This window comes from Chaetodon trifascialis, chromosome 13 (genome assembly GCF_039877785.1).
Source record: "Chaetodon trifascialis isolate fChaTrf1 chromosome 13, fChaTrf1.hap1, whole genome shotgun sequence".
Taxonomy (NCBI): Eukaryota; Metazoa; Chordata; class Actinopteri; order Chaetodontiformes; family Chaetodontidae; genus Chaetodon; species Chaetodon trifascialis.
The window spans coordinates 6,923,502-6,940,094 of record NC_092068.1 but is presented as its reverse complement, the minus strand read 5'-3'; the positions used below and the strand labels follow the sequence as shown (position 1 = coordinate 6,940,094).

Genomic DNA, 16,593 nt, shown 5'->3' with positions numbered 1-16,593 from the left:
CACACTGTGGTATAGTGACACACACACACACACACACACACACACACACACACACACACACACACACACACACACACACACACACACACACACACACACACACACACACGCACACACGCAGAGCCCCCCCACCAGGTGTACAAACAGACCTGCAGAGAGCTACTTAGAGAAGTTCCCTGCCTCCAATTAGCATTAATAGCAGTTAAACCGTGGGGGAAATGCATGGGGGTTTTGGTATGCTAATCAAAGGGCTAAAGAAGTGATCCCGGGATAAAGGAGAGCATGAAGAATAGGATGAGTGAAACAGAGATAGACAGGGAGGCAGAAGAGAGGGGATAAAGACGGATCAGACAGAAAGAGGCAAAGTGAGGGTGGAAAAGAGCAAAGTCTTCAAAGGGCTTGCTGAGCTGCTCGACTTCAGGGTGGCCTGAATGCTGCTGCTTCCTGAGGGACGGTCCCTGGCCTTAAACAGCCTGTGAACAATCCTCCTATCAGGGACTCTGTTATAGCTTTATTGACTAACAAGCCTGGGGTCATTTTGGTGTTAAAGAGATTGAGAGAAAATCAAGTTTTCCCCCTCATCTCCTTCAAACAATGAACTCCTGCCTGATAGCAAACTTCCCCAAGCACTTCAACTACAAAACTTTGCTATCACTCAGTCATTTCTGATGACAGCCAGCCATTGTAAAAGCTGATTAAAAATACTCAACGATGGCCATTAAAGGCCCATTCTGCTTCCCTGTGTGTGCAGGTATATGCTGTTCCCCTTTCTGTTTTACCACTCCCTCCATTGGCTCCAATGGAGATAACAGGTCTTAATGCAACAGCAAACAGTTGAACGGCGCGCTGGGGCCAAAGTGATTAATGTGTCCGATTAGCAAGCTCACAAACTTATCGAGGAAGGTAAACGGCCCGAGAGGGCGTGAGGGCTGGAGGCCGTCAGCTCATATCAGAGCCTTATTGCCCACAGCAAGACTAATTACACTAATTAATGGGCCAAGCTGATAACTGCAACAATTGTGTACCTGTGTAGGAGGAGGGGCTGCACTTCAAGGTTCAAATACACACACAGACATACATTCACACAGCCGCACGGAGATGATTACCTTTGCAGAATGCAAAGTGACTGAGAGTTGTAAAATAAAATGAAAAGAGAAATAATCTCAAAAATGCAGCCATGAATGGCCTTTAGTTGGGTCTAAATCTAAAAGACAGATTAAAGAACAGCACTGTGTTTCTCAAGATGATCATGATGATCATTCAATTCCAGGTAAAACAGCGGCCATATTGCCACTTTGTCATGTACATTTCACTCCATGCACAATGAATTCACCAGAGCCAAACAGTCTTGACTTTGACTGCTGCACTCAAAATCGACGAAGTTCATATACTGTCTGCGTCATATGACTCATCAGGCACTGCTGATGGTCTGACGGCTGAATTGTCTGTCTGCCAGGTGTGTTCTTCTTGGTCACTGGTGTTTACAATCTTTTACAGCAATCACCTCTTGTGTAATGTTGACTTAAGAATACTGTTTTCCCGCTTGTTCTTCCGTTCTTTTGTGTTGCTGACCACATCTCAGATGATACATGCGTGTGCGGTGACACATCGAGCCCCTCCAGCACCCACTGAGCACTCGCTCATTCATGCTTGGTTTGGGGGTTAATGTTTGACCCGGCTGCTGACACATCGCTCACGTGTTCTGCTGGTGTCGGCTTGTTTATCTTGCAACAGTAAAAACTGTCCAGGTGAGCGTAGGCCCTACCTATAGTGTGTCACTCAGCCTCACCCATCAGAGGGAGAGGCTGGCGTGATGATATATATATTACTGTATTATACAAGCTGCTGTGTCAACATGTGCTTTATTTGATGAATGCTTACATTTAAGAAAAAAAGTGCTGTCTAAAATGCAATCAAAGATTCTGTTAGTAGAGCCAGGCTACCAACCTGCATCCCCTGGACTGGGGACTCAGTCCTGGCAAGGGTTGCTCCAGGACAGACCTCCTTGTTCGACATTCTCTTATCTCCCTATCAAAGCTATTACCTTATTGTACCCAATGACAAATAAGTGACAGGCCAAACAGTGGGCTATTTGGCTACTCAGTATTTAATGAGGGCAATATAAACTTGGGAATATAGGCAGGGCGGGAAGCCAAAGATAAGAGTCATACTATCAAGTAGCGTGAGGTCAAGGGTGGTAAAAAGCATCATGGGATGTTGGAGTGGCCATGGCCGGGCTGGGATTGGCTAGAAAGTCAGAAGCTGTGGGTTTCAAACGACTCGCTGCCTCTACAGCTATGTTTGTTTGCCGTAGCCAGGGGAGGCTTGGCAAAACACAACACACACATACACCGATTCAAAAAGATCAGCCAAATGCTATCAATAAAGCTGAATGTTTGCTTCAGTTTGTAGAGCTGGGAGGCTCGCAGGCACAACATTGGCATAGTGCAGTACAAACAGAGTGAAATGCCATCAGTAGCTCATGGCTCACAGCCTGCTGGGGTTCAGCTATGACATGTTCTGCCTTTAGCCGCTCTAAATGAAGACAAGAAGACACAGATGGCATCCATTTAATCCTCTCCGCCTAAGATTGTTTTGAACAAAGCCTCCCTCTCAGTGGCATCATCTCAGACAAGAGGCAATGACACAAGACTGTGGACAATCTTCAGCTATTATCGCAACAATAGCCCCTCATCATTTTCACAGGCTCTCTAGTCGTTAGAATGATGGATGCGCTGATGGTTGTAAAACAATGTTGCTGTTCAGTAGATTAGCCTGTAAGGCTGAATCCCGAACACTAACAGTGGCCTCGGACGCAGTGCTTCAACCGTTGTTGTTTAAGTACATCTGTGGCGCTCCTTAAATGGAGTCACGTGCCACTACTCCGGTGCAGCATGGCAGTTCACGGAGCAGAGAACAAGAAGCCTTGTTCATGTAGGATGCAAACAGTGGAGCAGTAAGACTAATGCATTCACAGTCAAATACACAAATACACACGCAGAGTGGGTGACATCATTCGTAAGTGCCTTCAGAGGCCAGGGGTGTTTTGTGAAGAGCGTTATTCACAGAACAGTGGCAGTCACTGTATACAGGACAGCCATCTGTGTGAGCACTTCCTATGAGCTCAAAACGAGTCTCAAGGAATTCTCCACTGCTCTGACAATTCTCTCATATGTACTTATTAACAGTTATTGAAGAACTGGCAGGTAGCCATTTGTGTCACTTTTTTCTCATCTGAAGGGCAAAGTCGTTCTGTCTGGCATCAGCTTTCAGACCTCCTCCTTCCTCTTTTTCATGACAGTGTGAATGTTGTAGCTTTCCCCAGCAGGCAAGTCACTCTTGGCTCGTCCTCATAGACCTGCAGCTTTGGAAAAGGTATGCTAACGTGCAAAGGTTGGTCCCACGGTGCTTCCCCAACAGTGAGGACACTACTGTTTATCGGTTTCTGCCTCCTCGCTGGCCTCACCTCCTGACCCCTGGGCCACGCTGTGCTTTTTTCCATGTCTAGACTTGACAAACACAGACACATGGGACTGGAGCCATGCTGTTGCCTCTACCACCTCCCCATCGTTCTCTCTATGTGTGTGATGAGAAGGTCCCAAAGCATTGGAATAAATGGAAAAAATACACGCCAGAGAGATTCATATGTTTGCACTGTGCTAGTGAAATCCCAAACTGCATTTTCAGGTTGCTAGCAGTCAAACAGGTCAACTGCTCTTTTCCAGCTCAAATTATACTTCGTGTCCATGTAGCCACAAGTGTTTGCACGGAGTAAGTGTTGGATGGATTGCTATGACATTTTCTACAGGCAATCAGGTCCCCAGAAGATGAATCTTATTGACTTTGGTGGCTTTTCCTCTGGTGCCACATCAGGTCAAAAACTGTGTGACATTTGTTAGCATGCTAACATGCTCAAAATGAACATGTTAAACATCAGCAAGTTAGCATTAGCATTGGGCGCATGTTAACATTCTGACATCAGCATGCTAGCACCACTGAACCCAAGTTTAACCCGACAGAACCACTAGCATGACTGCAGGCTCTTTCCCCTGGGACACACTACCTGTGTGAGTGCCATTTGGCGCCCATGTTAACGCGGTTCCCAGCAGAGACAGACTGTGAAAATGATCTGTTTACAGTCAAATCGACATCATATCAGCCTTTCACTACAGCATCAGTGTCTGTATCTGTAGAATATGTCACAGACATGAAAAATGACCAAGGGCAGTATTTTTTTCCGGTCCATTCTCTCCCTCTCTCTGTAAACACAAATAATGTCACCATCATAACTGATGGCCATTATCAAAGGCAAACTCCCTGTAGAAAGATAGGGCTGGCAGTAGCAGTGCTGTGTGGAAACCACATGTGTGCGAGTTGCAGCGGTTCAGAGAAGTAGCCGTCACACACAGGTAGAGGCAGGCAGGCTGTCCCAGGCCTTAGTCTTGTGTGGTTTAGTTTGCAGTGACGTGGTTTCGGTTTTAAGGTTCAATGTCTTGACATTCTGGGGCCTTGCTTGAAATATGTGTTCTCACTTTAACAGGTGTTCCCTTGGATGGGAGTGTGTGTGTGTGTGTGTGTGTGTGTTTGAAGATCCATAAATAAATCAAACGGCTAAAATTCATCATTTGACCATGCAAGGAGAGAGGATGAGGACTGTGCATGACGACTCCACATGATCACGATCGGCATCGACTTTGTGTGTACTTCCACTGTCTATCAAGGCTTCCACAAATTCACTGTACCACTAAACAATTTAGCAGTCATGAAATAAGTGCTTGCTCCAGTAGCTGATGAGGGAGGCAATAGCTGCCCTTCCAAAGACCCACATCTGGACATGTGAACATACATTAATAGCAACCTGTAGTGTTAATAGGAACACTAGCTGTGCCTGGATGTTATATTGTGTATGTACTTGCAGTGTGGCTCCTCAGCAGCCATCTTTCCTAACTACATCTCCTTCTACTTTTTCCCTACCAATGTCGCACAACTTCCACACCATCTCCCTCCTCTGAAATCACTCATGATTTGTCCACTGATGGAGTTGTACCGCTGGTCTGATGTCACTCAAAATCTCCCTCAAAGCCTATTCCCAGTAACCATGTTACAGGCAGATTACATTCTTCCACTCCTCCCTCATTGTCCACTGCATTTCCTCCTGAAGCTGGGGTCCCGATTCAATTTTTGCATCGATCTCGTGCAAAAAAAGGGCAAAGAAATCAGATCAGAGGAGTACTAAAAGCTTTCCCCTAAATCAATCAAAATACATGAATAAGTTACTGGTGGCTTAGTATGTTTTAGGGGATATTACCATAGTTATGCCATTCCTAATACGAAATCAAAAGTACAATAATGTATAGTAAAACTTACCATTATTCTCAGTCAAATGGCCGTGCTGCAGCCTAAGCAAAGATAATGACCTAATGGCTTGTTGCAGTCTCATGCACTGCACAGGAGAAGCTGTGTCAGAATAAATGATTGGTTTCTGATTATCAGACTCATCTCCTCTCTGACATACACCGGTAGAGAAAACTCGTAACCACACACGGGCTCCTGTGTATGAGTGCATATGAGTCGTCCCGCAGCAGCCGACTGGCTCCAGGTCCAACTGTGACAAGGCCCGGGCAAATTCCTCACCCCGGTGCCCAAGCACTTAGCCTTGTCATGGCCAACTTTGACAGACGACTTTTTGAAAGTAAAGAGATGTGCACTTTACAGCTTGCAGCCTCTGCAGCGATGCAGGGGGAAGAATTCATGCGTGCATGTGCGGGGACAGAGATGTATGTCTGATAAAACTCAAAGTCCATTTCAAAAAATGAAAGGGAGCTGCTGGCCATGATGCCTCAGCTGTAGCTTCCTGGTTAAAATAGAAAGCTGGCATTACATTGTTCTATGGCCACGTATGGGCACCAGTCACTTTGGGATCTTTAGTTCATCCTTGACAGCAAGTCTCATATTGTGACAACTTTCTATCCACCACAGGACAACAGACAGAATTCACTTGCAGATTAAATGTTTTTGACTAGTATTGATTTATAGATCTGAACAAAAGTGAGCCGTGTGCGTGCATGAGTGTGTGTGTCAGTGAGGGTGTGTTCTGATGGCCTGCATTAAAAAGAGTAATAACCGCACAGATGGCGAGGGGCTGGTCTGGAGCAGGCTATGTGATGGGGAACAATCGCTGAAGCTTGATTGCTCAAGGAGCACAAGGCAGACCTGACAGGGGGAGGGGTGCCAGTGTATGCGTGTGGGGTGTGTGTATGTGTGAAGTGGGAGGAGGGGGTTGTTTAAGTTTAACTAGGCCACTGCTACCCATTACAAGGCTGACAATGATGTGGTTTGTCGCGCGCACAGAGTAGATCAAATTAAATTTCATATGCTGCTCCCGGGTTTCATCTATTTGATTCATCATCACCTCAAGTATGTGGAAATCATTTGTATTCTTCCACAGCAGCACACTCATTCCTCCCTGTGGAGAGATGATTCAGTATTATATGGATAGGTGCAAAAGTCAGCCAGTGTAAAAGGACAATAAATCCACCTGTCACTTATGCAAAGTGATGTAAATGGGGTCCCTGATTAAGACACAGAGTCATTTAAAAAACAGGGACTGGCAGAACCTTGACACATGCACTCACACACACACACAGTCTCTCACACTCCGAGCCGCTCACACATACACAAGCTTTGATAGCTCTATGTATCTCAAGCCTTCTCTCTCACACACACACACTAAAATCCCCCGCCGCCCTGCGCCTGCCACTAGAGCAGTTTATCAAGTAATTATTGTTTGATTACAGCGTTTCATTATCTGCACTGATTGAGTCACAACCGACGGCAAAGGTCAAGCGCCATTAACGCGCTGCTCCCGAAACATATTTCCACGCCGGCCGCGTGTTTGCCCTCCCTCTCCTCTGAAAGGGCTAATTGCAAATGCATTTGTTTGAGGAAGAAGAGAGGAGACCACCCGCTCCAGTCTCCCCCAAGTCCCACTGAGACGGAATATCAATGCTGCCCAAAGCGTTCGCACAGCAACACACACACACACACACACACTCGCACACACACACATGAAAAAACATACACATGGGAGCAGTTTGGGACCATATCCAATCATACTTAGCGTCTACTACCCATCAAATACAGATCCAACCGCTTTCATAAAACCATTTTGGACAATAAGGGGGTGATTGACTCTTTCTGATTTTACATATGAATAATGAGTCCTTATGGTCAAGACCTGATCAGCAGAGTTACTGCATTTACCAGCATGTGATTTTCCCCAGTGAGTGAAACTTGAGCCTTGGGGGTTCCTCTATTTCTGCTATCTTTATTCTGTCTTTTTTTTTTTTTTTTTTTTTTTGCTGTCCAGTGAAATCCATGAATCTCTAAATTTGGTGATTTTTCAAAAACCCTGATAACTTCTTTCAAAAATGCTTCGTAACAAAGCTGGAAAGTTGACCTGTGTTTTAAAAAAAGAATCCAGGGCCTGATGTCATTGTGGGAACATCAGAGAGGAGTTTAGTGTTGCAGCTGTCAGTACTGTGTGTGCAGGCGTCAGACTAGGCTGTGTGTGATGTAAGATGTCTCCATACCTGGGTGGGAAAGAGATCTCCAGTTCATGCAGCCGATCCTTGAACACCGACAGCTCTTTGTCATACTCTAAAAGCTGTGGAAAGAAACAAAAGGAGGAGAGAGAGAGGTTTAGATTATTACATCTTTAAATTGATTAAGTGAAAGTCACCTGAATCTGAATGCTCTTTTTCAGCTCTGCTATGCTTTACATTCATACAGTACACACACATCTGTCTAAAAGTTGGCTGGTACGAACACCGTAGACCTCTGATCAGCTCTAAGTCCTGCTGAGCAGTTCTTGTGATTAAGAGATGGTCCAAGCTTCAAACTTTAGATCTGTCCTCTGAAAACAGACAGACACTTGCAAGTGTGAAACCTCATGTGATTCAGCCAGCTGAATTTGAGCTTACCTTCCACCATCAGGCCTCACTCTCAGTGAGGGGTGGATAAGAATAAGACACGTTCAGGAGATACCATGTTTGGGTTTATTTACTTAACTCCATGTTCCCCACGCTGGAAAAAATTGACAGCAGTTGACCAGTTGTGTGTGTCTGTGTGTGCTCCTGGCCCTGTCCTACTGGGGGTCTATCTTTCCACACTGACAGTGCATCCACACACTCTTCATCAATCATGTCTCCTCACCCAGCTGTACTCACTCACCAGAGTGTACACACACACGTCCCCCAATTTCCCCCCTTTCACAAAACCCATAAATCATTAGTGAAAAGTGCAATTAGCGGCTTCTTGTACACATTAATTATCTGGGAGATGAACAGGTAGCTTGGGCACCTGCATGACTGCCTCCCTGAGAGACTGACAGCGACGTTTCTCAGCAACCCCCGGAGGACCCCGCGCTAGCCCCACCCTTTCCTTTCAGACAGGAAGACATCGAGATGAAGCCGAGACACGTTTGTTTAGTGGTAAATTGGGCTATTGTACATGTTTCAAACACCAGGCTACAATAATGGCCTGGTGAAGAGCTCATCCTAGATGGTGTGAGTCTGACAGCACTTGTACAGGCAGCTTGATGTTAATGACATTACATTGGTGTATTACATGCAGCAATATGTTGATGGCTACATGATGAAATATCAGTGGCGATGACGCGGTGCAGATGGGTAATATTTGGAAGGACATTCTCACAAGTGGAGACAAGGGGGAGGGAAGTGGATGTCATACGAATATTATTATATCAGCAGAAGGTAACTACAGTCTTCCATCTACACTGACATATTTATGTTGTCCATGTCTGAGTGTGGATGCATTGTTTGTCTTCACAGCACTGTTGCGTACACATGTATAAATAAGGCAAAGCGCAGCATGCGCCTCCACGATGACACTCTGAGTGTTTGTGTGTGTGTGTGTGTGATTATGTGTCAGTGGTGTAGAACAGTGGCCATTACTTCCAGGCAGAGAGGCCTCCCAGACGGAGTCTCAGTGGTTCAGGAGGGCAGATGTGCTGCATTCATCAAACTCACAGTGGCGGGGTCACAGGAGAGACTCACACACTGTGGATGAGGGATGGCTGAGCAGGGGATGCAACCCCACGCTCCACTGTACACCCCGTCTCACCATCCACCCGCTGATGCCTCCCTCCGGTGTGTGTGTGTGTGTGTGTCTGTGTGTGTGTGTGTGTGTTATAGCCTGACCGATACTGGATTTTTCAGACTGATAGCAAAATTGATAATTAAGAGAATAAGGAATATGGTAATTCATTGTAGAATTGAAAACTGTAAACACTAATAAAAAAAATCAGCCCCCCTTATTCACTGCTGCTACAGCTACAAGCTGTTGTGCTTGCACAATAGATTTCCAAAGACAACAACGGCAGATTTAGCATTTGAAAATCCTCAGAATTTTTGAAACAATGGATTCCTGATTTCAGACAAAAGCAGCCTCTGACCGTTCATTTGGCTGGCTGAGATGGTGGTGAATTTATTAGCCGCAGATAGCTGGCAAGCTAAGCGAACATTAGCTCCATGAGCTGGTTGAAAACGCTGTCTCCAGCTGACATTTAATGTTTCAGACTGACTCCTTTCAAAACAAAACTCCATAAATGGATCTTAAATGAACCCTCGATGGCTGCCTACATGATATCGTACATGGCTGCATGTCTCTTCTATTGCAGTTAGTAAGTGTGATAGGGAACAAATGTCAGATCAGACGTATTTCATTCGAACATTATCCGGTTTGGCTACTTAGCTTATAAATGTTGATGAGAGAGGTTTGATTGATGTGTAAAAGTATTTCACTTTTAACGGGATGAGAGAAAAGGCTTTTAGGATGAAGAATAAGCATTGAGTTTGGTGAACATGGTGCTATCTACTACAACACATTTGGCTGGTGCTGCTGGAGTGTAAACCTCCTCATATCCAGCAGCATTAGAGAGCCACAAACGTTAGCACACACTCTGGTGCAGTAACATCCTTCTACACGGTGGGGACACATGACATTGTGGATGTGCTAGTGACGAACGAGGCTTTTTAAAAACATAACCTGGCTTTGGTTATTATTAGAGGCAGGAAGCTAGTTAGCCAGACATGCTAACATATTGCAGCTTACCTTAGAGCAGACAAACATACTGTTCAAAACATATTTTTCACTTTTATTTTAAGTTTTTGAGAGAGTTTAAAAAGAAACCACCAGAAAAACTTTTAATTAATTTCAATAAACTTTCAATGAATTGTTGGCACAGTGTGTAATGAGAGGGACATTGTGCAGGTCACACTGTATCCAAATTACCTCGAAAACATCTTTGGCATGTCTGTACAGAAATCTCTTATTTCTTATTAGCTATCATACGCACAGATACAGGTGTATCTGCAGCGAGCTGATATCAGCTGACATATTGGCCGAGCTGATTTATCAGTCCAACTCTAGTGTGAGACAGAGCATGGAGAAAAAAGACGGTAGGAAGCTAAAGTGTGTGACAGTATGTATACAGTATACTGATATAATGATGACTCCTCAAATCAATAATTGACACTTTTCCATTGGTACACATGTGTATCATGTTCACAGGTGTGATTGCTTGTCTGAGGTAAAGCACCTCAGATAAGTGTGTGAAGCAGTTTAAACAGCAGGGGGTGAGCAACATATGGCTGTGTGTATCTATGGTGTGCCTTAAGTGAATGTTGAGTAATTCATTCAGGTGAATGAAAAACCCTGCAGCTACACATTTCACACTACATTTCATCCCAGGTCAATTAAGCATAATTCTCTCTGCTAGGTCAGTGGTTTAAAAAAAAAAAAAAAAACGGCTTATATTGGTTCAAGGCCTCATGACATTATAAAGCCAGGAGTAGTTTGTCAACCAGAAGTGACCTTGGGAGTTGTGGAGGAGGTGGTGCAAGATGATGCAGCTCCGCCAATATCACAGAGGGAAAAAGATGAGGAAGTGTCTGGGTAAAAACTACCCTGTCATGGGCTCAAATTTCTGACTTTGCTTGGATGATCAGCGCGCTCTTAAATCAGAGATGTGGTGATAGTTAAGAGGCAGGAAGTTGAGCGGGGCGAAAAAAAAAAGGGAATACGAGGTCTTTGGCCCCCAACTGTCCCTATCACTGTCCCTCATACCTGTAATTGTGCTTTGATTTACGCGTTGTCAAATATCCCCTGTGACAACACCTGCTGCCATTAAAAGCCATCAATAAATGTTGGGGTGAAAGGTCATTTAATTTGATTTTTACACCACACACTTGGCTTTCATTGCAGAGGCCATATTTTTCCTTCTTTTTATGAGATCTTCATTATTTTGTGTGGAAAAGCGATAAACTATCACTGACGGGGGGGATGTTCGATTAGTGCTGGGAGGGGCCAACCCAAACAAAACACAACACTAGTGCACCTCTGAACTCTCATTTCCATGTTCATTAAATTATGTAGAGAGGAAGGAAATTAGACAAGGACTGACATTCAATACAATGATGAGAAAATGTAAACTGACTTCTGCAATAAGGAACATTTTTGACTTCTTCTCCACCATGATATTAGCGTGAAAACCTCGAAGTCATGTAACAGTAAATAAACCCACCTGCTCATGCATGCTATCTGTTCAGATCAATACTTTCCTGAAGCATGCAAAACCGAGGCGAGCTAAACAAAGAGACAACCGGGGACCCAATGGAGCATCAGTTTATATAAATCCTATAAGGTCAGATTTCATTTAGCATGGCTTCTGTATTGCCACTTAAGAGTTTAGACAGGGAAAAACTGAAGGCTGGAGCGCCATTAGTTCCTTATTTTTTAATGTCCTTTCATGTTTAAAACGTCTCTGGGCTTTTTGAGTAATGCTGAGGGCTACGCTGCCAGCATGACAAGGAGAGGCACGCCAGACAGAAAGGTTCATCACTTACTACAGCTCGTACACAAACACACCCTCCTCTCCTGGTCCCCCATCTGCCGACACCACACTGATAAAGTTACAATAAAGAGATACTGAAACAAAATCAATGGGGATGGAGGAGGGGGACGGCCCCGCGGGTGTGTGCTCCAGGAGAGGAAGAAACTGTGCTGATCTACAGATGCACGGCACAAACATGCACAATACGCATGCGTTCACACACGCGCACACACACATGCTCCACTCCTCCCATCTCTCCACCGGAGCAAGGCCCCACGGTGCCCCTTGACGCCACGAGCGCCCGGAAAATTTAATCTTCCCAAATACTCATCAGGGCTCTCCATCGTCCCGCCGTGACAGCGCCGGGGATAATTAATTATACAATTTCGATGGGAATATCGACTAAACAAACCTATTAATCATAGCAAAAGTCAATAGGCATGGACACATTCAATCATGTCCTGGCCAATGATTACTCCTCTCAAAATACAATAATTATTTTCAAGAGCTGCCTCGAATTAAATTTCTGTCAAGCTGGTACAAGTCTTGCAGTTGATGAAGGATGCAATGGATTTTTTTTTCTCTCCCTTCCCCAGTGGAGGAGTGTGAGGAGGGACATTCATCCTTTTGGAAAGGTAGTTTGTTTTATAAGGATCATAACACGGTGTGTTTAACTAGACCATGACCATCAGATTATCTCTGATGCCCCCATTATGTCATCCATCTTGTCTGACTGGGTGAGGAGGAGGAGAGGGAGGAGGAAATCAGGGGGTGCCTGCGCCTCCTACAGCTAGTGCTACACAGTTTCCACATTTCTGCTGATCACATTCAGTGATTCTCATGTGTCCGATAGTACAGTGTGTGCGGTCAATCAGAGTCTTTCAAATTCCATCTTTGTTTAAACAGGCCAATGACGTCCTTTTGTGCTTTTCTGCTAAAGGAAGTGGATACAGAATGCAGTTAATTTGTGATCCGATCTTACAGTGTTGAAACCTTTTCCTCCTAAAATATAAAGAAAGCTGAGGGGGAGGAAGTATTAAAGCACATTCCATTACCCTTCAAGATTTTTTGGCTCCAGCAGCTGCATTTAGTACACATGCATAAGGGAGAACAATGCAGAAAAAGTGCTGAGCAAACCCACCCCACATAAATACAGATGACTTATTTGCTGAGGAGAGTGGGGTCTGTCACATAGAAGAGCAGCAACCAGTAACAAAAGGTTTAGACAATCATAGGAAAGCGCCTCAGGGCCTTCTTATACAAGTGAAATCTTACTGTACACCATCAGTGCTGCAGTAACACCCCACAAACCCATCAGTCACTCACTTTGGTTCAGGGCTTGACAGGTATTTAAAAATAGAAATGTATGTCATATCACATGTAAACAACTTTCATTTGTACTATGAGAGCTCAATTGCTTTTAAATAGTGTTTTTCTCACCTACCTTAAGTCATCTTAGGATGTTATGTGTGTTTTGTGATATGACTTGCTGCTGCAACACTGCAACTTCCCTTAGGGGATCAATAAAGTACTCTATCCAGCTATGTACTGCTCTGTAGTTTACATTAATTTCCACCAAAATGACTCATTAGACCATGCCGGATGAAATTATGTTTGGTAATCTGGATAAAATCAATGTAATGATGAATTAAAGTGAATAAATGCATAATCCTGAATGATCAGAACTCATGTTTTTACATTATGGGGACAATAATGTAAATAAACTCTATGTTTCCAGTCTGGCCAGACAAGTGGCTTCACAGTCCATGCCGTTGGTGTGTGTGTGTGTGTGTGTGTGTGTGTGTGTGTGTGTGTGTGTGTGTGTGTGTGTGTGTGTGCGTGCTTCCTTCATGGGGCCTTTTTTTTTTTTTTAACAAGGTGCAACTTTGAACTACTTAATGTAATATACAGCCATATAAACGTAGAAGTGTATACAGGGTGTTTTTCTCCTGCAGACACTTAACACTCACCTCATCTACAATCAGCCTCATTTAAAAGTTGTTTCAAAGACATTTGTCCCCCCAGAGACAAAGAGAGTGTGTGTTAGATTAAGTGATGCCAGTGCATCTACTAAAGCATCTGCATGTCTCAGGTCGGCAATAAGTAGTTGGTGCATGATCTTATTTCCCTTTACAATAACCCTTTCTGTACGTTCAAATATGAAATTTCATTTTGTTTCAATCTCTTGTGCTCTGTCCCTTTCAAGGATAATCAGAAGTGTAGCAAATGAAAATCATTACATTTGCAATAAATACGTTTAAGTGGAGAAATGAGAGAGCAGAGGAATGTATAAAGGGTTAGGAAGCAAAGGGGTGACTTACTGAGGTCCCATTGTTTTCCCGGAAAACGTCCTGGTTGAAATAATTAAAAAGCTTCTTTTCAAGTTGAAGAACAACCTAAATCAGTGGCAGGAGAGAAACGGTGCTCTGATTAATACCAAATCTAATGTGAGCTGCACTTTGTAATTAGAGCACTAATGAGCAGCAGTGTGGTGCACAGGTGGACAGCACTGTTCATTCTGCACGTCTCACCGAGGCATCACACCACTTTACTCTGCATTTTAACCTAACCTGTGACACGGCAGGTTAAGGCGTATGGCACATAGAGAAGCAGAAAAAAAGTATTTGAAGGTTATATTATGAGTCCAGAAGGCAATTTTCCCTTTCGACTCACAGGACAGATACATCATCATAGTCTTATTAAGGCCTGGTCACAGCAGCATTTAAAACAGGGGAAATGATTTTTAGACACTTGTGAGACAGAAGTCGAGGGTGAAATTAATTTTTTGAATATACAGGGTGAACTTATTATCCAGTACAGACAGTACAGAGAAAATAGAGGGACGCTCTGAGAGATCGTGTGACAGACCAATGGCTGTAAATAAAGATGGTGGACACGTCTCCACTTCCTCCCACTGTACAAAAACAAAGGCAAAATATTCTGGTTACAGGCGCTGCCATATTGAGCTGGTGGCATCATTTAGAGCCAGAGTGTAACTTTGACTTTTGCGGAGTTGTCATGTCATCCATCTTTATGTGCAGTCACTATGACTGTGCACAGCTCGCTACTGCATTTGTCAGCTACAGTAGCTCCCCATCTCTGTGTTACCAAGCCTCTGGCACTGGTGAATTTCACTGTGCACTTTCTGGTGCGACTAGGCCTTAAGCCAAATTCATTTCTATTGATATTTGACAAAAAAGGTGTTGGGATAACACTATGATTCATATTCACCTATAAATCTGATCATTTTAATGAGGTCATGATGAGTCAGTATTGTGGCAGGCAGAATTAATGCAGCATAGCTTACCTTTCGGTCATTGTCACTTTCTCGGAATATTAGCTTGTCGACCTCATTGGTGTCTGCGGCTCTGACTGTCTGCATGGTGGCAGTGGAGCAGAGAGTCTGGAGGTGAGAGAGGAGGAGAGTTGAGGATGGGAAGAAGGAGGAAAAGACTGTCAAGGTCAGATCTGAACAGCAAGACATGCTACAGGAGGTGTGTGGTCATAAGAAAAAAGATAACCTTTGGAAATCATTTACTTATTTCACCTTTTACACAGATGTACACAAGTATAGCTAGTCACACACACACGCACACACACTTTATAATGCTCTTAGAGCAAACTATTGCAGCAGCCATTGTGCCTAAAAGCAAAGTACACTGGTCGGCATTTGAATGATTTTTAAAGAAGCGTCCCACAGACTACCACCTCACTGTCCCTCCTCTTTATCTGGGTCTATGTACTGACCCCATGCACTGTGTGTATGGTTAAATTCCGCTTTGTGTACTCTTTTAACAATTAGTTAAACATTCGACCATCTGTGTTTGAAGACAGTTGAATGAGGTAATCCCTCAGCCAGTGGTTCCCATACCACACAGCAGTGACTGGGTGACCTGATTGAAATTCAAAGCACAGATTAGATAATCGGGTCAAGCCAATATAGCGAGCAGAAAAAGGCCCTTTAGACTGAAATGTCACAAATCAGTCCTGCTTCGGCCGCGAAGAAACGGCACACCAGATTAGAACAAACACCATGCCCTGAGAGAAAGTGGAACAACTCTCTGCAGTCCCCCCAACCACTGCCGCAACCCCATTCCTTCATGCTCACCCCCCCTCCCCAAAAGCAACTTTCTAAAGCCCTAACAAATCGCTCCATCTTTCACTCATTTAGGCCATCCAAATGCAGGGTCAATATGCTCCCCTGGCAGCCAAATGCTAATGCGCTTAAGTGCGCTTAAGCAGCTTTGTGCAATGAATAGGCCAAAGAAGGAGCTAGTGAGAAGGGCAGGAGATACTTTCCCTGTCAAAAAGTCATTGTAGCCACAGCTAGCAAGGACAACCACACAAAGTCAGCTTTTGCCATCTTTCATTAACACCAACTCCTCCAAATGTGGTCATGTGCTTTACTTTCAGCTTGAGGCAATTTTTTTTATTAACTTTTGATAGAAGGGACACAAACTGCAACCTTCCCTGACAGTCCAGTGAAGCCTGTGAGCTTGAAGTATCAAAAAGTATTTCTATGAAATGGATCTTCATGTTTGTGGATTCTTTAGGCATCAGGATCTTGTGCTTCTTCCAAGCGAGGCCCCTTCTGTCGTCCGCTCTGCAAATCCAAAACTCAGTCGAGCAGAAATCCCTGGCCAGTTCACAGCTACCTCTGAGGCCAGGAGCTCACACTG

At 44.2% G+C, this 16,593-nt stretch overlaps 1 protein-coding gene across 2 annotated transcripts in view; it reads right to left on the bottom strand.

Annotated features, from left to right (window-relative positions):
• The window catches only part of LOC139341040 (inositol polyphosphate-5-phosphatase A), a 129,203-nt gene that overhangs the window by 7,868 nt on the left and 104,742 nt on the right, over positions 1-16,593 (bottom strand). For both annotated transcript variants that reach the window (XM_070977290.1, XM_070977289.1), the window contains exons 10-12: positions 15,222-15,317; positions 14,236-14,310; positions 7,593-7,666 (exon numbers count right to left, since the gene is read on the bottom strand). In XM_070977290.1, the coding sequence (XP_070833391.1) occupies positions 7,593-7,666; positions 14,236-14,310; positions 15,222-15,317 (245 nt within the window). The remainder of the gene's footprint in view (positions 1-7,592; positions 7,667-14,235; positions 14,311-15,221; positions 15,318-16,593) is intronic.